This window comes from Mus caroli, unplaced genomic scaffold (genome assembly GCF_978045245.1).
Source record: "Mus caroli unplaced genomic scaffold, Mus_caroli_1 scaffold_8, whole genome shotgun sequence".
NCBI lineage: Eukaryota > Metazoa > Chordata > Mammalia > Rodentia > Muridae > Mus > Mus caroli.
In genome coordinates, this window is record NW_028227263.1 from 104,745,647 (window position 1) to 104,764,203 (window position 18,557).

Genomic DNA, 18,557 nt, shown 5'->3' on the forward strand with positions numbered 1-18,557 from the left:
CTGACAAAGTTTCTGACACTTCGCTGACTGACACCAAAAGTAAAAAACATAACTGTTACTTTGCTAGCCAACAATGATAAAGTTGTGTAACCCTCCCCCTAAGCCCCCCCCCCAAAAAAAAGACTAGTTAAAAAAAAAAACTGTACTGTAAAGCAATCGGAATTGACTCTCCCTGTGATGCTGAGCAACCCTGTGTGCATCTGAATAAAAACCTCTCTTGCCATTGCAGCGATCTATTGTCAAGCTGTGTCTCTAGAGGTCGCGTTCTCAACATTTGGGCCCCTGGGGTCCTAGCACAACCACTTTGCCTTATCTCATCAGTGCACTCTCACCCTACTTATCTGGAAAAAGGCCGGCCCTGCAATAGCAGCATGGGCCAGGAATCACTAAACTGCTTCCCTTCAGCACACACTAACCTTAAGGGAGGTGCTTATGTCACTCGAGACGCGCTGGCCAATCAAGGCCTCCAGTCTGACCTGCCAGTCAGAAGTGGAGGCGGGTGTTTCCCGGTGCCTTGCTGCTGGTTCCATGCTGTATCTGAGGAGGCTGGTGTGGTTTGTGTGTCCTGCTCTGTGTGCTACTGCTGCATTCTGTGAGGGGAATTCAGGCGAGCTCTGACTTCGCGACATGGTGAGTATATGGCAGCTGCTTCCAATGGGAAGGGGCAGGCGATTGAACAACTGGAGCGAGTATGGTGAGTCCTCCCTGGGGCTGGGTGCGAACTGCGAACCTCAGCTACACAGGGCCACGTGTGAGGTTGTTTGTGGTATTAGCTGCTCTGAATAACTGCTCTGGGGCTTCATCTGCGCGAATATTTAAGCATGGGCTTGTGTGTTGAAACCTTCCTGGCAAGATGGGAAACACAGAAATGCCTAGTTTCTCCAGTATCTTCTACAACTTTGTTTGTTTGGTTAGTTGGTTCTTTATAACTTTTGGATATTAATTAGCCCTCTATTGGCTACAGGGTTGGTGATCATCTTTTCTCAGTTTGTAGGCTACTGTTTTGTCCTATTGACAGTGTCCTTTCCCTTACAGAAGCTTTTCATTTTCAAGAAACGTATTAACTGTTGGTCTTAGAGCCTGAGCCACTGATGTTGTATTCAGGAAATTCTGTGTCCTGTACCAATGCGTTCAAGGGTATTTCCTACTTTGTCTGCTATTAGATTCAGTGTAGCTGGTATTAAGTGAGGTCCTTGATCCATCCTGTGCAGGGTGATTCTTCTATATACACACTGCCAGTTAGACCAGAACATTTGTTCACAATGCTTTCTTTTTCTAATCTATAGTTTTGGCTTCTTTACCAAAGAAGTTTCCATAGGTGTATGAGTTCATTTCTGGGTATTCTATTCCACTGATCTGCCTGTCTGTACTGATACCGTTTGGTTTTTTATCACTATTGCTATGTAGTACAGCTTGAGAACAGGAATTGTGATGTCTCCAGAAGTTCTTTTATGGTTCAGGATTGTTTGGGCTATCCTGGGAGTGTTTGTTCTTCCATATGAGGTAGAGATTTCCACTTTCTATTTTTTCAAGATTTATTTATTTATTATATATAGGAACACTCTAGCCGTCTTCAGGCACACCAGAAAAGGGCTTCAGATCTCATTACAGATGGTTGTAAGCAATTATGTGGTTCATGGGATTTGAACTCAGGACCTCTGGAAGAACAGTCAGTAATTTTAAATGCTGAGCTACCTCTCCAGCCTGAGACTTGCAACTTCAATGTGTGTAGAAAATTGTGTTTGAATTTTGAGGGGAATTGCATTGACTTTGTAGATTGCTTTTGGTACCATGGCAATACTGACTATTTTTTGGTCGTCTGTTTTTCAAAACTGGTTTTTCTGACTGATGAACTTGTGGTCCTAGGACTTGTTCCATCTACCATGCTGGCCTTGAACTCAAAGAGTTCTGCCTGCCTCCGCCCCCGCCTCTGCTTCTCTGCTTCTCTGCTTCTCTGCTTCTCTGCTTCTCTGCCTCTCTCACTCTCAAGTGCTGGGATTAAAGGCTTGCACCACCACGCCCGGCTGCCAGTTTTTGCTGTAATCGTTGTCACTGTTTGAATTTGACTGAAGTTTGGGTGCAGGACTTACTTTCTATGAAGTAGAGATGACTACACTGTACACTGATTGTGTCATGTAATGTTCACAAAGAGGACCCTGTGCCTTGGAAGGAGAACAGGAAGTGCTCTGGTGACTCCAAAGTTTGACTAAAATACATTTTCTCAGTCTAGGGCTCTGTCTGGCCAGAGGGTGGAAGGACAGAGCTAGAAGGGCCTCACTGTCTGAACCTTTTGATCTTTGATCCCTTAATGGAGGAGCTGCTACTTTCCTGAGGACTGGTTTGGTTGTATTAGCCAATGAAGGACTCTGGGTAAGCCAAGAAATTAGTAGTACCAGTGGGTGGGGACTTACAGGTTCATTCCAGGATTCTTCTCTAAAGTAGCTGTAGCGAGCTACGAGGGAGTGCAGAAGCCATGCCATGTTCAGGCTGGGAGCCACTGTCACCAGACCAGGAAGAGCATGTCCAATTAGCTAAGGAGTGACATGTACTGTGAGCTAGATGGTGGTTTTGTTAATACATATGGTAACCTGAGCAAAGGCTCTTGGCCCTTGAGCCTCACTGAGTATGTCTTCCCTAAGGAGGAGTAGCCCTGGCAATGGAAGGGTGTGGTGCTTATAATATTTCTGTCCATGGTACACAAGGAAGTATTGGTTTTCCTATGCAGTGGGAAGGCTAGTGGAAACCTGAAGGTCTAGTTCCTAGAAGTTCTGACCATTGCATTCCACATTCGGTTTTGTGGGATAAGTTTTCCCAATAGTTAAGAAAGTGGTTGAGAGAAGGTGATAGAGATCATCCTTAAGTAATATTTGATTAGAATCCTTTGAACTTTTCATGACCACCAACTGCAAAGATGTGATTCAAGGAAACTCAACTATTGGGTATAATAGGAGTTTTGAAGATGCAGAGGTTTTCCAGGTGTGCATGGTATTGTGAAGGTGGACATGTCAGATTGCACATCTTGTGACAAAATCCATGTGACAGAAAGTAGACATTAAATTACTGTTCAACATGATGTTGTGTGCAAATCAGTAGGACTGGGACTTCCTGAAACCTACTTTGGGCCCGAGGGTCTACAAAGCCAGACAGAGCTTACCTTTCTGATCACCTTCATTTCCAAAGAGCGTGGAGCCTCTCAGTTTGGAAGAGAGACCAGCAGTAAGTGGAGAGCCAGAAATTTGACAGTATAGACGCCTCTATGAGTTATTTTGTGGGAATTATAAACCCAGTTCTCAGAGGTTAAGAGCACCGACTGCTCTTCGGAAGGTCCTGAGTTCAAATTCCAGCAACCACATGGTGGCTCACAGCCATCCCTACCAAGATCTGACTCCCTCTTCTGGAGTGTCTAAAGACAGCTGAAGTGTACTTACATATAATAAATGAATAAACCTTTTAAAAAATAAAAAATGTCTAATCTACAACTAGAGTGGAAGAAAAGCAACTGCTGGGGAAAAGTAAAAACAAAGGCTGTGGTTCATGGAGAAAAACAGCACTAGGGAGTTTGCACAGTAGTCAAGTGCTGACACAGACAGGAGTTTTAAGGATAGTATCACCATTAAAGAGCATGCCATTGCTCTCCATTGAAAGCTGAAGATGGTTCCCAAATGTATCCTGCTAATAAGACTTGGAGAAATGTAATGAGTAGACAAGTGATTCAGAGTTCCAGGAAGCATCTTGCAAAAAGTGTTGGAATTGTGGTCCAAGCGCTGCAGGGTCCATCATCACAACTTGGAAGCCAAACTTGGCTCGATCACTTATCTTGTACTGGTTCTGGAATTAGGAAAGATGAAAAAGATAATATCATGAATTCTTAGTGTATGGTTTTAGTTGCTCCCTTATTCCAGCCTTCTATGGTTGAGAGAATCAGAGCTGCACTGAGGAGACTGTAAGACTTCCCTACATGAAAATGTGAGGTTGAAGCCTGAGTTACATTTTGAGACCACAAGATGCTGATCTATCTGAATGATGAGACATCTCCATGGATCACTGTGTGTAGGGAGTGGAAGTAACCAAAGAGGAAGATTTATGAGAAGTTGAAGGAGCAGGGCATCTAAGTCTTTTGAACCTGAAGCTGCATGAGTCTGAGACACAACTACAGGATTGGGTGCTTATCCTGCTGGGGATCTGTCTTGCTTTGGTTTAATCTTCTCTAACTTTATAATTCCTGTCTTTTGGAATGGGACCATGTATTCTATGCCACTGTATGCTGGAAAGGTACGAATTGTTTTCTGATTTTACAAGATGTATCTGTCAAGTGACTGCCTTGACTGTCAACACAGAGTTTGGACATTCGAACAGGGTACAAGTTGTTGCACAATATGGGAATCAGTAAAGGTAGACTATAAATATTTTCATCCTGCGATGACCATGAACTTACAGTGACCAGACTCAGAATGCAGTCAATTGAATGAAAAATCTCCCTATCTGGGATGATGTCTTTGAACACTCTTTTGTCTTTAATAACTATTTGAGGGGAGGTCTTTGAAGCTTCTGTAAGAGGAAAGTTTCTAGATTAAAGTCCTCCTTGAGGGTAGGATTGGAGTGTTCATAGCCCCATTTCCTGTTCTTTGTGTCTACTGGCTTGTGGTTAAAAGTGATCAGTCAGCTTCTTTCTCATGCTGTCATCATATAGACTCTATCCCTAAATCAAATATGATAGTGGAGAAGCAACTCCCATTCAGTCCTACCTGAGTTTGCTATTGTAATGTTTTTATAGTTTTAGTTTTGTTGTTTTTCTTTTGAAGACAGGGTTTCTCTGTGAAACCCTGGATGTCCTGGAAGTAGTTATGTAGACTAGAATGGACCTACATTTAGAGATCTACCTATCTGCTCTTCTCAGCTGGGATTCTATACGGGTCAAGATGCCTGGCTTTATTGTTTCTGGGCCTGGAATGGATTTATTTTTGCACATGACAAGCATGTATTGTTGTTTTGTGCTTCACTTACATTTTGATCAATAAAATTTGCCTGGGAGTATTATTCTAATTCCCAGGATGGAACCAATTTGTGACATTAATACTGCCTGATCCTTCTGATTCGTTTGATTTCAAGAGTGAGACATTCTTCCTACATGTTGTCTTTGTTTTGAAATGTTTGAATGACTATGCATGTATATGCACCTCTGTGTACGTGGTCCTCACTATAGTCCAAAGATGGCCTCAGAACTCCTGAACTTGGAGTCATGAATAGTTCTAAGCTTCCATAGTAAGTACTGGCAAGTGAGTCCTGTATCTAAGACCAGCAAGACATATTATAAGCACTGAGCCATCTCCCCTGTTTATTTATGAAAAGCATTTACTTTGGTAATGTTTCCGTTTGTTCATTATAACTTTAAACATTGATTGCCTTTAAGTAACATCTTATTAATGTCACAGTTTAACTGGGGAATTTCAGGATCTTGAAATAAGAAGACAGAACTACAGTGACTATTTAATTCTTTGTAAGAAGTTCACTGAAAACCTCTGAGGTTCTTTCTTTCTTTCTTCTTTGGGTTTTTATTTTGTTGTTTTTATTGTTGTTGGGTGCTTTTATTTTGTTGGTTTTTGTTTTTGTTGTTGTTGTTTGATAGATTTTTTTCTTTTTCTTTTTTCTTTTCTTTTTTTCTTTTTTTGAGACAAGGTTTCTCTGTATAGCCCTGGCTGTCCTGAAACTCACTTTGTAGATCAGGCTGGCCTCACACTCAGAAATCCGGCTGCCTCTGCCTCCCAAGTGCTGGGATTAAAGAGTGAGCCACCAATGCCTTTTTGCATCTGTATTCATAAGCAAAATTGGTCAATGATCTATTTCCTTGTTGGATCTTTATGTTCTTTAGCTAGCAGAGTAACTGCAGCTTCATAAGGTGATTTAGGTAGTGTTCTGTCTATTTCTATTGTGTGAAATATTTTGAGGAATATTGGTATTAGCTTTTGTTGAAGGTCTGGTAGAATTCTCCATAAATCCATCTGGCCCTGCGCTTTTTCTCTTTGGGAGGTTTTTAATTACTGCTTCTATATTCTTAACAGTTATCGGACAGTTTAGATAGTTTACCTGATTTCTACTTAAGTTGGTACATGTTATCTGTCTAGAAAAATCATCCATTTCATCTAGATTTCCCTCTTTTGTTGCATATAGGCTTCTGTAGTAGGATTTGCTGATTTTTTGAATCACCTCCATTTCTGGTGTTATGTCTCCCTTTTCACTTCTGATTTTGTTGATTTGGATACTGTCTCTGTGCCCTGTAGTTAGTTAGGCTAGGAGTTTATCTATCTTGTTGCAAACGCAATCATTGTTCTTTCAGAGAACAAGACTTGGTTCTCAACCCTTACATCAGGAAGTTTAAACTGTATGGCACAGTAGCTGCAGGGCAAACTCTTGTGATTAGTTTGAGTCCATCATGAACTCCTACATTCATGTGGACAATTGTGAATGCCAACACGCATAAACACACAGACAAAAAAGTTCCCAAACCATGCAGCCACGTTTTGACAAGAACAGCCCATCAATCTCTCATCACTCAATGGTAATTATAATCCAGTTTTCTAAACACCTCCAGTATCCTCTAAGGAAAAATTTCAAAGCCATAAATCATATACATTCACATTCCTCCTAAGACCAACCTCACTTTATTGGTACAAATATTCATTCTCATTCCATTCTCTTTATTTACTTGTATCAAAAGCCTGACCAAATCAATGTTCAACAGAAAACATTACACATAATTACTAGTCTTGTAGGTACTGAGACTCAAACTTGTGTCCACTGACACAGCACCCAGTGCTCTTAGACACTGGGCCATCACTCCAGCCCATTGTCATGCCCTTTCAGTTCTGCTGATAGCAACTAATTTGACAATACCTCTATCCATCAATTTGTGAAGAAAGAATGATTTCAAATCCAAATTAAACACACACCCACACTGACCAAGCATTTTGTAAGAGAACTTGTAGGAAAACATGTTGTAGATGTGATCTTTAATCGTGGTCTGGCTTTTACTTTCAGAGAATCCATTAATATAATGGTGGGAAGCCTAGTGGCAAATGGACAGACATAGTGCTGGATACCTAGTTGTGAGTTCTATAACTTGAACTATAGGACAAGAGAGTGAGGAGGAAGCTGAGCATTTGTAGTGCACACCTTTAGTCCCAGCCCTTGGGAGGCAGAGGCAGGCGGGTTTCCGAGTTTGAGGCCATCCTCGTCTACAAAGTGAGTTCCAAGACATCCAGGGCTATACAGAAAAATCCTGTCTACAAACAAACAAACAAAACAACAACAACAACAACCAAAAAAAGAGAATAACTCAGTTCAAAACTTTTATCATATTCATCTATTTTCATTGACTTTGATACCGGTGCCACATACATAGAGATCAGAGGATATGTTACATCAACCACCATATGAGGTTTCAAGAACCTTAATCAAGTTCTGAGACTTGGTGGGCATTGCTTTTAAATGCAGATTCATCTCATGAGATGAGACATGACTGATATTAGAGTTAAAACGATTGCCTTTCTTCAATGAAGGCTGTAGTATGTGCTTTATATGGCAAAGGTAAACAGTTTTATTATTTCTAAGTTTATTTATTTTCTAAAGAAATGTATGTAGCAACCTTTTCTGACAGGTATGCCTCAAATCTGACAAAGCTTTTATTAAACCTGATAAATGTATGTAGCAACATTTGTTGAGAGTTATACCCAAAATATGGCAAAGCTATTATTAAATAGCATAAACATAATAAACAGACATAAACTGGAAGTTTTAACTTTGAAAAAAATAACCTTCCTAGGATATGTTGTGAGACCCCGACTTAGAGCGTTTCTCTCTGGAAGGTAAAGCCTCTGGATGTTCCCCAAGCTTGTTTTCCCTGATCTTTAAAAATACAGCCGGAAAAAAGCTCTTTGTTCTCTATAGCCAGGAAAAAGCCTTTTTGTTTCTATACTGTACAACTAGTGATGCCTGCCTTCCTGTGCCGAGGACATGGAGATAAAAATTCAAAAAGAACTCACTCCCCACTCCTGCCTTGTAAATTTCACCAAGGACACCAGGAAGAGAAGAACTCTTCCCAACTCCTCCCAACTCTCCTCCCAACTCTTCCCAACTCCTCAGCTAGCTGTTAAAAGCTCCTTACTGTCACCGCTCATAGAATTCCCCTGCCCTGCATGGTGGTGGAGGGACTTCATCCTTAGCTAGCTGATAATAAAACCTCTTGCAGTTTGCATCAGGTGTGGTTTTCTCTCGAGATGTTGGAGTGTTTGCCAGCTCATCCTGGGACTTGAAAGGAGGCCCCAAATCGGGGGGGTCTTGAAATGTAGCTATAAAACAGGATGTGAAACTTGATATTTCGCATGAACATCCCAAATAGAAGTTACAAGATATGGGGATAAAACTTTGTTGCCAAGATTAAGTTCTAAAATCATATACAACATTAGAAATGAAAAGCCATTCACAAAATATGTGGTCTGTCTCAAAAAAACAAACAAACAAGAAATAGAAGAAAAGTCCTAAAGGAGGAGAGGCCCTTGGTCCTCTGAAGGCTCAATGCCCCAGTATAGGGGAATTTGAGGGCAGGGAAAGGAAGTAGATGGGTGGGTGGTGGAACATTGAAGCAGAGATTGGGGAATGTGAAATGTAGTTTCCTGGGAGAGGGGCAGGGTAGAAACCAATCCAGGAAAGGGGAAAACATTTGAAATGTAAATAAATATCCAATAAAAATTATAAGAAAAAAGAATAATAAAATTATAAACTTCGAAAAACAGAGAGAGAGAGAGAGAGAGAGAGAGAGAGAGAGAGAGAGAGAGAGAGAGAGATTCTTAAAGGTCTGGCCATTTGTTTTGTTTTTATTTGACACTGGGTTTAAACCAAAGTGCCTGACTCTCTTTTACCCTGTACTGAAAAGACTAAGAGTGATAATCAAATAATTACTTACAAATGAGCCCTGTGTAAGTTCTGAAAATTTGCAGCAGTACCTAGGACCAGTAAATAAGGATATTTTCATCTTTGTTTTAGAGAATTCATGGTGGTATTAGCTAGCATATACTGAGTATTTCTTGAGTCTTCACAGTGTGAAAAAAATACCTGAATCCTAAATTACTTCAGGTGTGAACATAACTCCCACGTGTAAAGTACTTTCAAACAATTTGTAAAGTCCTCAACTTGGATCCAGAAAACCTCCATAGCAGACATGTTAGTGCACACACCTATTCCTAGTTCATCTATGGTGAAATACAGATTTGATAGATGAGACTGCGTGGACACTCAAGGGCATAGAGACTATAAGGCATAATAAGGCACAAAAAGAACATGATTTTAAACATTGCATGGAATGTAAGAATGCATGAAATCTTGTCCTTTGTCCTCAAACACAAATCTTTGTTTGTTTGTTTGTTTGTTTTTTGTTTTGTTTTTTGAGACATGGTTTCTCTGTGTAGCCCTGGGTGTCCTGGAACTCAAACTGTAGACCAGGCTGACCTAGAACTGAGAAATCTGCCAGCCTCTGCCTCCCAAGTGCTGTGATTAAAGGCATCAGCCACCATGCCAGGCTAGCTCCTGCCCGTAAATGTTAATAACTCCATAATAATCAGAGAGAGTACAAGTCTGGAAGGCTAAGGAGTGGCTAATGTTTCAGCAAAATGGGGAATGCTAGGACCTTCTGGACAGACCTTAAGGCTATGAAAAGGAATTTTAAAAACATGGGTTCAAAAATATACAATTTCTCAAAAAACATAAGGGTGCAATTTGAACTATATGCAAATATTCACAATCTAAAGGAAGAAAAGCAGCCAACTTGGGCCTATTGTTAGAAAGGTAAGGAAGGAGATGAAGAGACTTAGGGAATGGAGATCAGAGGAGATCCCACCCAGCTGGGGTGTTTTGTTTATGCTTACAAAGACAGGTTCCTGAGTTCCTGGCAGGACTGGGACAGAGCAAGGTTAGTCCCAGGTGTGGTAGAAATGGTAATTTCAGGACAGGGTCCCACCCAGCTAATTTACCATCAGTGCTTAACTGAGGCAGGCTGATTTCTGACTTCTTATGCAATATTAAAGGAAAATGTATGCTTGCTCTCTCCTAAGAATTAAGGGGCTGCACTCACTAAATGCCAACTCGTGGGATAATCAAACGGGAACTTGGAGTAAATTTCTAGATCCATTTATAAATAAAAACTGGGCTTTCCCCAGTGTAGGAAAATGCCAGTGCTGAAAGGCAGAAGTGGTAGATGGGTGGAGGAGCACCCTCATAGAGGCAGAGGTAGGGGAGGAGGGATGGGGATTTTGGAGGTGAGACCATGTAAATAAAGAAAATATTCAATTTAAAAAAGAAAAAAGACTGGGTTTATGATCTGCAAGTGATGAGATGTCCAGAGAATCTTTTAAAATAGCAAGAGAGTACTGCCTAGAGAACCTTCCCGAGCAGAAAATAGAGAGAGCTATCTGGAGAAATCCAGAGAAAGCAGAACAGAGAGAGAGCAAGCTGCAAAGCTGTCTGAAACAGTACAAAGGCCACGAACATGGATTCACTTTGACTTCAAGTAGTTTATTTAGCCACTCACAGACATCTCTTCCTCAGAGTTTTAATTAGGGTTTTACTGCTGTGAACAGACACCATGACCAAGGCAAATCTTATAAAAAAACAACATTTAATTGGAGCTGGCTTACAGGTTCAGAGGTTCAGTCCATTACCATCAAGGTGGGAACATGGCAACATCCAGGCAGGCATGGTGCAGGAGGAGCTGAGAGTTCTATGTCTTCATCCAAAGGCTGCTAATGGAAGACTGACTTCCAGGCAACTAGGGTGAGGATCTTATGCCTACACCCACAGTGACACACCTACTCCAACCAGGTCACACCAATTCCAACAAGGCCACACCTCCAAAAGGTGCCACTCCCTGGTTCAAGAATATACAAACCATCACACTCAGCAACTCTGTCCAGTCTGAGGCTGGTTTTTGGCAAGCTGTCCTGTGTTGGAACTCAAATCTTCTTTGTCAAAAAGGGATTATGCATCTCCACTTCTTTGGTTTTGCCATCAACAGCATACACAAAAATTGACACATAGTCTCAGACCAAATTATCCCTTTGGCCATCCCAATATCCTGGGATCACTAAAGTGTTAGAGCTCCATTGGACTTGAACATTTCTATAAGTGCTTCCAAGTCACTTAAAATTCCTGTGTTGAGAATTCTGTGTTTAGCTTTGTACCCCATTTGTAATTGGATTATTTGTGTTGTTGGTGTCTAACTTCTTGAATATTTGGTAAATTTTGGATATTAGCTCTCTGTCAGATGTTGTGTTGGTAAAGACCCTTTCTCAGGCTGTAGGGCGCCATTTTGTTACATTGACGGTTTCCATTCTTTCCTGAAGCTTTGCACTTTCATGAGACCTTATTCATCCATTGTTGATCTTAGAGCCTGAACCATTGGTATTCTGTTCAGGAAACTGTCTCCTGTACCAATGAGTTCAAAGGTCTTTCCCAATTTACATTCTATGAAATTTAATGTATATCCATTTTTGTGTTGAGGTCCTTGATCCACCGGGACTTGAGTTTTGTGCATAGTTATAAAAATGGATCTATTTTCATTCTTCCATATGTAGATATCCAGTGATACCAGCACCATTCTTTGAAGATACTTTATTTTTTCCACTATATAGTTTTGGTTTCCTTGTCAAACTCCAGTGTCCATGAGTGTGTGGGTTTATTTCTGGGGTTTCTATTTGATTCCCTTGATCAAAGTGTGTGCTTCTGTACTTACACAATGAAGTTGTTTTTGGTTTTTATTTTTATTTATTTATTTTTTTTAAATCACCATTGCTACATAGTACAGCTTGAATTCAGTCATGGTATTCTCAGGTTTTGAGGGCTCCTATGCTCCACCTTGCTGGCTGCAGAAGACAATTTTCTTTTCTTTTTAAAATGTTTATTAAAGATTTATTTATTATTACAAATAGGTACACTGTAGCTGTCTTCATACACACCAGAAGAGGGTGTCAGATCCCATTACAGGTGGTTATGAGCCACCATGTGGTTGTTGGTATTTGAAATCAGTACGTTTGGAAGAGCAATCAGTGCTCGTAACCACTGAGAAATCTCACCAGCCAATATATAAACTTTCTTTTTTTTTTAAGGTTTTTTTTTAGGATTCATTTATTAATATAATTAAGTACACTGTAGCTATCTTCAGACAGAACCAGAAGAGGGTGTCAGATCCCATTACAGATGGTTCCGAGCCACCTTATGGTTGCTGGGATATGACTTGAGAAACTTCAGTAGAACTGTCAATGCTCTTACCCACTGAGCACAACTTCTATCCAGATCAACAGCAAATGATTTCTTCCTATAGAAGAGACTCTTGGTATGAATGATGCCCCTAAGGCACAGGATTAAATATATAGTGCTATCTATTACAGAGTCAATATGTATTGTACATTATAGTGTACTTAATGGATCAAGGTAATCCAGCGTTCTCAGTGAAACCCAAATAAAGGACATTATACTTGTTAAGGACCTGCTGACATTTTATCTTTCTTTTCCTGTTAAAACTACTTTGTTTAATTCTATATTGTTCCCTATAGTGTTTTTCTTTCCTCCTGTTAGAAGTTAAAAGTCAATCTTATTTGATTTGTTCTTTCTCAATAATCTTCTGATTTACATATCGTAGTTTGTTTCCATTGTTTCATTGTGTGTTCTGTGAACTGGTTGATAGTTAACTAAATTATACAATGCGATAATTTCTGATTTTTTTAATCATTCACTATGTACCTCAGCCTTGTGTTTGAGTATCAACGGCTTCCACAGCTTTTATTCAGGAATCCTTCTCTCTTCTCAATCAGAGGAGTCTGCAATTCCATTTGAGGTGGGTTGTACTATAGAAGTATCTATGCACTTTCTCTAGCTCCTCCATTGGGGGCCATGTGTTCCATCCAGTAGATGACTGTGAGCATCCACTTCTGTATTTGTCAGGCACTGGCATAGCCTCACAAGAGACAGCTATATAAGGGTCATTTTAGCAAAATCTTGCTGGCATATGAAATAGAGTCTGCATTTGGGGGCTGATTATGGTATGGATCCCTGAGTGGGGCATTCTCTGAATGGTCCATCCTTTGATCTCAGCTTCAAACTTTGTCTCAGTAACTCCTTCCATGGGTATTGTGTTCCCTATTCTAAGGAGGAATGATGTATCCACGCATTGGCTTTCCTTTTTCTTGATTTTTCTTGTGTTTTGCAAATTGTATCTTGAGTGTTCTAAGTTTCTGGGCTAAGGGTCTGAAAGGGTCTGCAACCAAATAGGTGGAACAACAATATGACCTAACCAGTACCACAAGAGCTCATATCTCTAGCTGCATATGTAGCAGAAGATGGCCTAGTCGGCCATCATTGGGAAGAGAGGCCCATGGTCTTGCAACTTTATATGCCCCAGTACAGGGGAACGCCAGGGCCAAGAAGTGGGAATGGGGAGGGGGGAAGGCCAGGGGGAGGTTATAGGGGACCTTCAGGATAACATTTGAAATGTAAATGAAGAAAATATCTAATAAAAAATAAATTAAATAGCATAGAGACATTCAAGTGAAAAAGAAAAAAAAAAGTATCTATGCAGACCAGCATGGTCTCAAATTCATGGATATGAATTTGCCCCCAAAGTCCTGGAATTACTAGCCTGTGCTCTCATGCTTGGCAGTATTCATTTTTGACATTGGTTATGTAGGCACTGATGGCAAACACATGAAAGGACCTTAAGAAGATTCTGTTCTTGCAGTTCTTCAATGTTTCTTTTTATCCATGTTGTTTATGTTTGTTCTTCTTTTCCATAGTGTGTGTGTGTGTGTGTGTGTGTGTGTGTGTAGGTACTATGTAGCACCTTTCTCACAATGATCTTTCTGCTTATTTGCCCTCAGTGCTGGGGTTGTAGAAATTCTCTACAATACCCAGCTTGAGAAATAATTTGTACAATATAAGTGGTCTGTATTTTTCCTTTTTACTCAGCTCTTACTATTTTTTTTTCTTGGATATTTTCTTTATTTCCCCTCTCCACATCTCCCTTTCAGAATCCCCCTACTGTTTACCCTCTCCCCCTGACTCTGTGAAGGTGCTCCCCCCATTCACCTACTCCCATCCTCCTGCCCTGGCATTCCCCTCCACTGGGGCATTGAACACCATAGCCCTGAGGGCCTCTGCTCCCACTGATGTCCAACAAGGCCATCTTCTGCCACATGTGTGGCCAGCACCATGTGTATTCTTTACTTGGTGTTCCTGTCCCCAGGAGCTCTGGGGGTCTGGCAATGGGACTGCAAACCCCCTCAGGTCCTTCAATCCCTTCTCCATCTCCTCCATCAGGGACCCCTGAGCTCAGTCCAATGATTGCCTAGGAGCTTCCTCTTCTGTATTTGTCAGAGTCTGGAAGAGCCTCTCAGGAGACAACCATGTCAGGCTTCTCTCAGCAAGCACTTCCAGGCATCCACAATAGCATCTGGGTTTGGTGGCTGTATATGGGATGGATCCCCAGGTGGGGCAGTTTCTTTATGACCTTTCCTTCAGTCTCTGCTCCACACTTTTGTAAGACTCTGGGAATCCTAAGCGGGGACCCCCTGAGTGAAACACGTGCAAACAGCAAGAGAAATTGATTTCTCCAGTACTCTGGGGTAGTGCCAGACCTGAAGGAGAGGCAGCGACACCTGGCACCCATTCAGAGTTTTGATGCGGTTTCCAGGGGCAGAATAGAGCATCAACAACTAGGCACAATGTGATTGGCAGAAGAGTGCACCCTTTAAACTGATTGGTCTTTAGGGAATGAGGTGACAAGGAGTTCCCTTGTCTGAGGGTGGGCAACAGTCCATCCTGTGGAATGTGTCTCCACCCACAGGTGGGTTCCCACACCTTGGTCTGAGCAATGCTAATTAGCCTCTCTCTCCCAGAGAGGCAAGCATTTGCTGACCTTCCCAAAGTTCCTGGGCTGAACTTTTCATTTCGCCTCCAAGTTTCCTCTTGTGAGTATTTTGATCACCCTTCTAAAAAGCACTGAAGCATCCACAGTTTGGTCTTCCTTCTTCTTAGGCTTCATTTGGTCTGTGAACTGAATCTTGATATTCTGAACATTTTGACTAATATCCACTTATCAGTGAATACATATCATGTTTGTGCCTTTGTGACTGAGTCACCTCACTTAGGAAGATATCCTCAAGTTCCATCCATTTGCCTGAATATTTCATGAATTCATTGTTTTTAATGACTGAGTAGTACTCCATTGTGTAAATGTAGCTCATACTATGTATCTATCCCTCTGTTGAGGGACATCTGGGTTGCTCTACAGCTTCTGGCTATTATAAATAAGGCTGCTATGAACATAGTGAAGGATGTATCCTTATTACATGTTGGAGCATCTTCTGGGTATATGGTATAGCTGGGTCCTCAGGTAATACTATGCCCAATTTTCTGAGGATACATGAGATTGATTTGCGGAGTGGTTTTCCCACATTGCAATCCCAAAAGGATTGGAAGAGTGTTCCTCTTTGTCCACATCCTCTCTAGCATATGCTGTAAACTGAGTTGTTTTTATTTTTTGGGTTTTTTTTTTTTTTTTTGGTTATTTGGTTTTTCTAGACAGGTCTTCTCTGTCTCACTCTGTAGACCAGGTTGGCCTAGAACGCAGAAATCTGCCTGACTCTGTCTCCCTTATGGTCGGATTAAAGGAGTGCACAACCGCTGCCCTGCCCTTTTTTTTTTTTTTTGTAAGATTTTATTTATATGAGTACACTGTGGGTATTTTTCCCATTACAGTTGGTTGTGGTTCACCAAGTGGTTGCTGGGAATTGAACTCAGGACCTCTGGAAGGGCAGTCAGTGCTCCCAACTGCTGAGCCATCTCCACAGCCCCCTAGGTTTTTCATCTTAGCCATTCTGACTGGTATGAGGTGTAATCTCAGGGTCATTTTAATTTATATTTCCCTGTTGACTAAGCATTTGAACATTTCTTTAGGTATTTCTTCTGAGCCCTTTGAATTTCCTCAGTTGAGAATTCTCTGTTTAGCTCTAGTCTCCATTTTTTAAAATAGGATTATTTGGTACTCTGCAGTCTATCTTCTTTTTTTTTTTTTTTTTCAGTCTAACTTCTTGAGAACTTTGTTTATATTGGATATTACCCCTCTATCAGATGTAAGATTGATAAAGATCTTTTCCCAATCTGTTGGTTGTTGTTTTGTTCTATTGACAGTGTCCTTTGCCTTACAGAAGCTTTGCAATTTTATGAGGTCCCATTTGTCAATACTTGATCTTGTATCTGGATTTATGTGGAGGTCCTTGATCCACTTGGACATGAGCTTTGTACAAGGAGATAAGAATGGATCAACTTGTATTCTTCCACATCTTGACCGCCAGTTGAACCAGCACCATTTGTTGGAAATGCTGTGCTTTTATCACTGGATGGTTTTAGCTCCTTTGTCAAAAATCAAGTGACTGTAGGTGTGTGGGTTCATTTCTGGGTCTTCAATTCTATTCCATTGATCTAGCTGTCTGTCACTGTACCAGTACCATGCAGTTTTTATCACTATAGCTCTGTAGTACAGCTTGAAATCTGGGATGCTGATTCCCCCTAGAAGTTCCTTTATTGTTGATATTAGTTTTTGCTATCCTGGGTTTTTGGTTATTCCAGATGAATTTGAGAATTGCTCTTTCTAACGCTATGAAGAATTGATTTGAAATTTTGATGGGGATTGCATTGAATCTGTATATTGCTTTCAGCAAGATGGCCATTGTTAGTATATTAATCCTGACAACCCATGGAAGAAATTCCTTACCAGACCCAACTTGAAAAATAAGTTTTATGGTGTAAGTTGTCTAATTTAAAAAAAAAATAAATTTGGTCATTATATTTTTGTGTATGAGTGTTTGTCTATATGTGTGTGTTTGTACTCCATTCATTCCTGGTCCAGGAAGACCAGGGGATGTTGTGAGAATTCCTGAAGCTGGAGGTACACATAGTGATGTGCAGCCTTATATACTGACAATGAAGAAAACTCGGTGCTCTAGAAGAAATTTCAATTCTCTAAAAATGTTTTAAAAGATTTAATTATTATTATACCTAAGTACACAGTAGCTGTCTTCAGATGTACCACAAGAGTGCATCAGATCTCATTACAGGTGGTTGTGAGCCACCATGTGGTTGCTGGGATTTGTACTCAGGACCTTCGGAAGAACAGTCAATGCTCTTACCTGCCCAGCCATCTTGCCAGTCCTCTAAACTATTGTGGGGTTTTACTCCCCAAGTTTTCTTTTTTTTTTTAAAGATTTATTTATTTATTTATTTTATGTATATGAATGAGTACACTGTAGATGTACAGATGGTTATGAGCTACCACGTGGTTGCTGGGAATTGAACTCAGGACCTCTGCTTGCTCTAGCCCTGCTTGCTCTGAAAAGAAAGAAAATCCACTTCCAGACTTTTAGGTTGTATGTAGGTATTTTCATTTCTTTTTCTTGTTCTTTTTTAAGATTTATTTATTATTATATGTAAGTACACTGTAGCTGTCTTCAGATGCACCAGAAGAGGGCATCAGATCTCATTATGGATGGTTGTGAGCCACCATGTGTTTGCTGGGATTTGAACTCAGGACCTTTGGAAGAGCAATTGGTGCTCTTAACCAGTGAGCCATGTTTCCAGCCCTTTATTTTCTTCAATTGAGTGCAGGCCTCTGTATATTTAAGATTCCTGGTTTCCCTGGTGATTTGTAGATGCAAGGACCTTTCTGCCCCAACATCGTGTTCCTCATTAAAGCGTGAAGCACTTTTGCAAGTGGGAGAAGTAGCTGAAGAGTGCATGTGTGGTTGCCTCAATCCCACTTGGGAGAGAAAAGAAAGCAATCACAGTGGGGGAAGGGGAAGGGGAAGTTGGGAACGTGATCAGGTTTTGAGGGAGGGGAAACAGGACTTAAGTCCTGAGGACCACTAGATGGTGCTGGTCTAACTGGTAGTCTGTATGTTGAAAAATAAATATAGATCCATAGTTATCACATTGCACAAAGCTTAAATCCAAGTGGATCAATGACCTCAATATAAAGCCAGATACAATGAATTAAATAGAAGAGAAAGTGAGAAAGAGCCTAATATTTATTGCCATGGTGGGAAATTTCCTAAACAGAATTCCAATGGCTCATGCTCTAAGATCTAGAATTGATAAATGGTACCTTATGAAACTGGAAAGGTCCTGTAAGGCAAGGATATAGTCAACAGGACAAAGCAGCAACCTACAGATTGAGAAAAAAAATCTTCACCCACATCTAGTAGAAGGTTGATATCCAAAATATATAAAGAATTCAAGAAGCTAACCACCAAAAAACTGAACAAGCCAATCAAAATATGGCCTTAGAAGTAAACAGAGAATTCACAACAGAGTGAGGTAACTCAGGTCCAAAAGATATGTACTCACTAATAAGTAGATATTAACCAAAATACAGAATACCCAAGACACAACACACAGGACTCAAGAAGGTTGACAAGCATAAGGACTCAAGTGAGTTTGCCTCAAACTCACTAGGGTGGGAA

The 18,557-nt window shown here is 40.7% G+C and overlaps 1 protein-coding gene across 2 annotated transcripts in view; it reads left to right on the forward strand.

Moving 5' to 3' along the window:
* The first annotated feature begins 505 nt into the window (after nucleotides 1-505).
* LOC110298514 (uncharacterized) overlaps nucleotides 506-18,557 on the forward strand; it is a 62,616-nt gene continuing 44,564 nt past the window's right edge. For both annotated transcript variants that reach the window (XR_015047965.1, XM_085841829.1), the window contains exon 1: nucleotides 506-630. Coding sequence is in view for 1 of the 2 variants with exons in the window: in XM_085841829.1 (XP_085697955.1) it covers nucleotides 628-630 (3 nt within the window). In the remaining variant the exon portion in view is untranslated. The remainder of the gene's footprint in view (nucleotides 631-18,557) is intronic.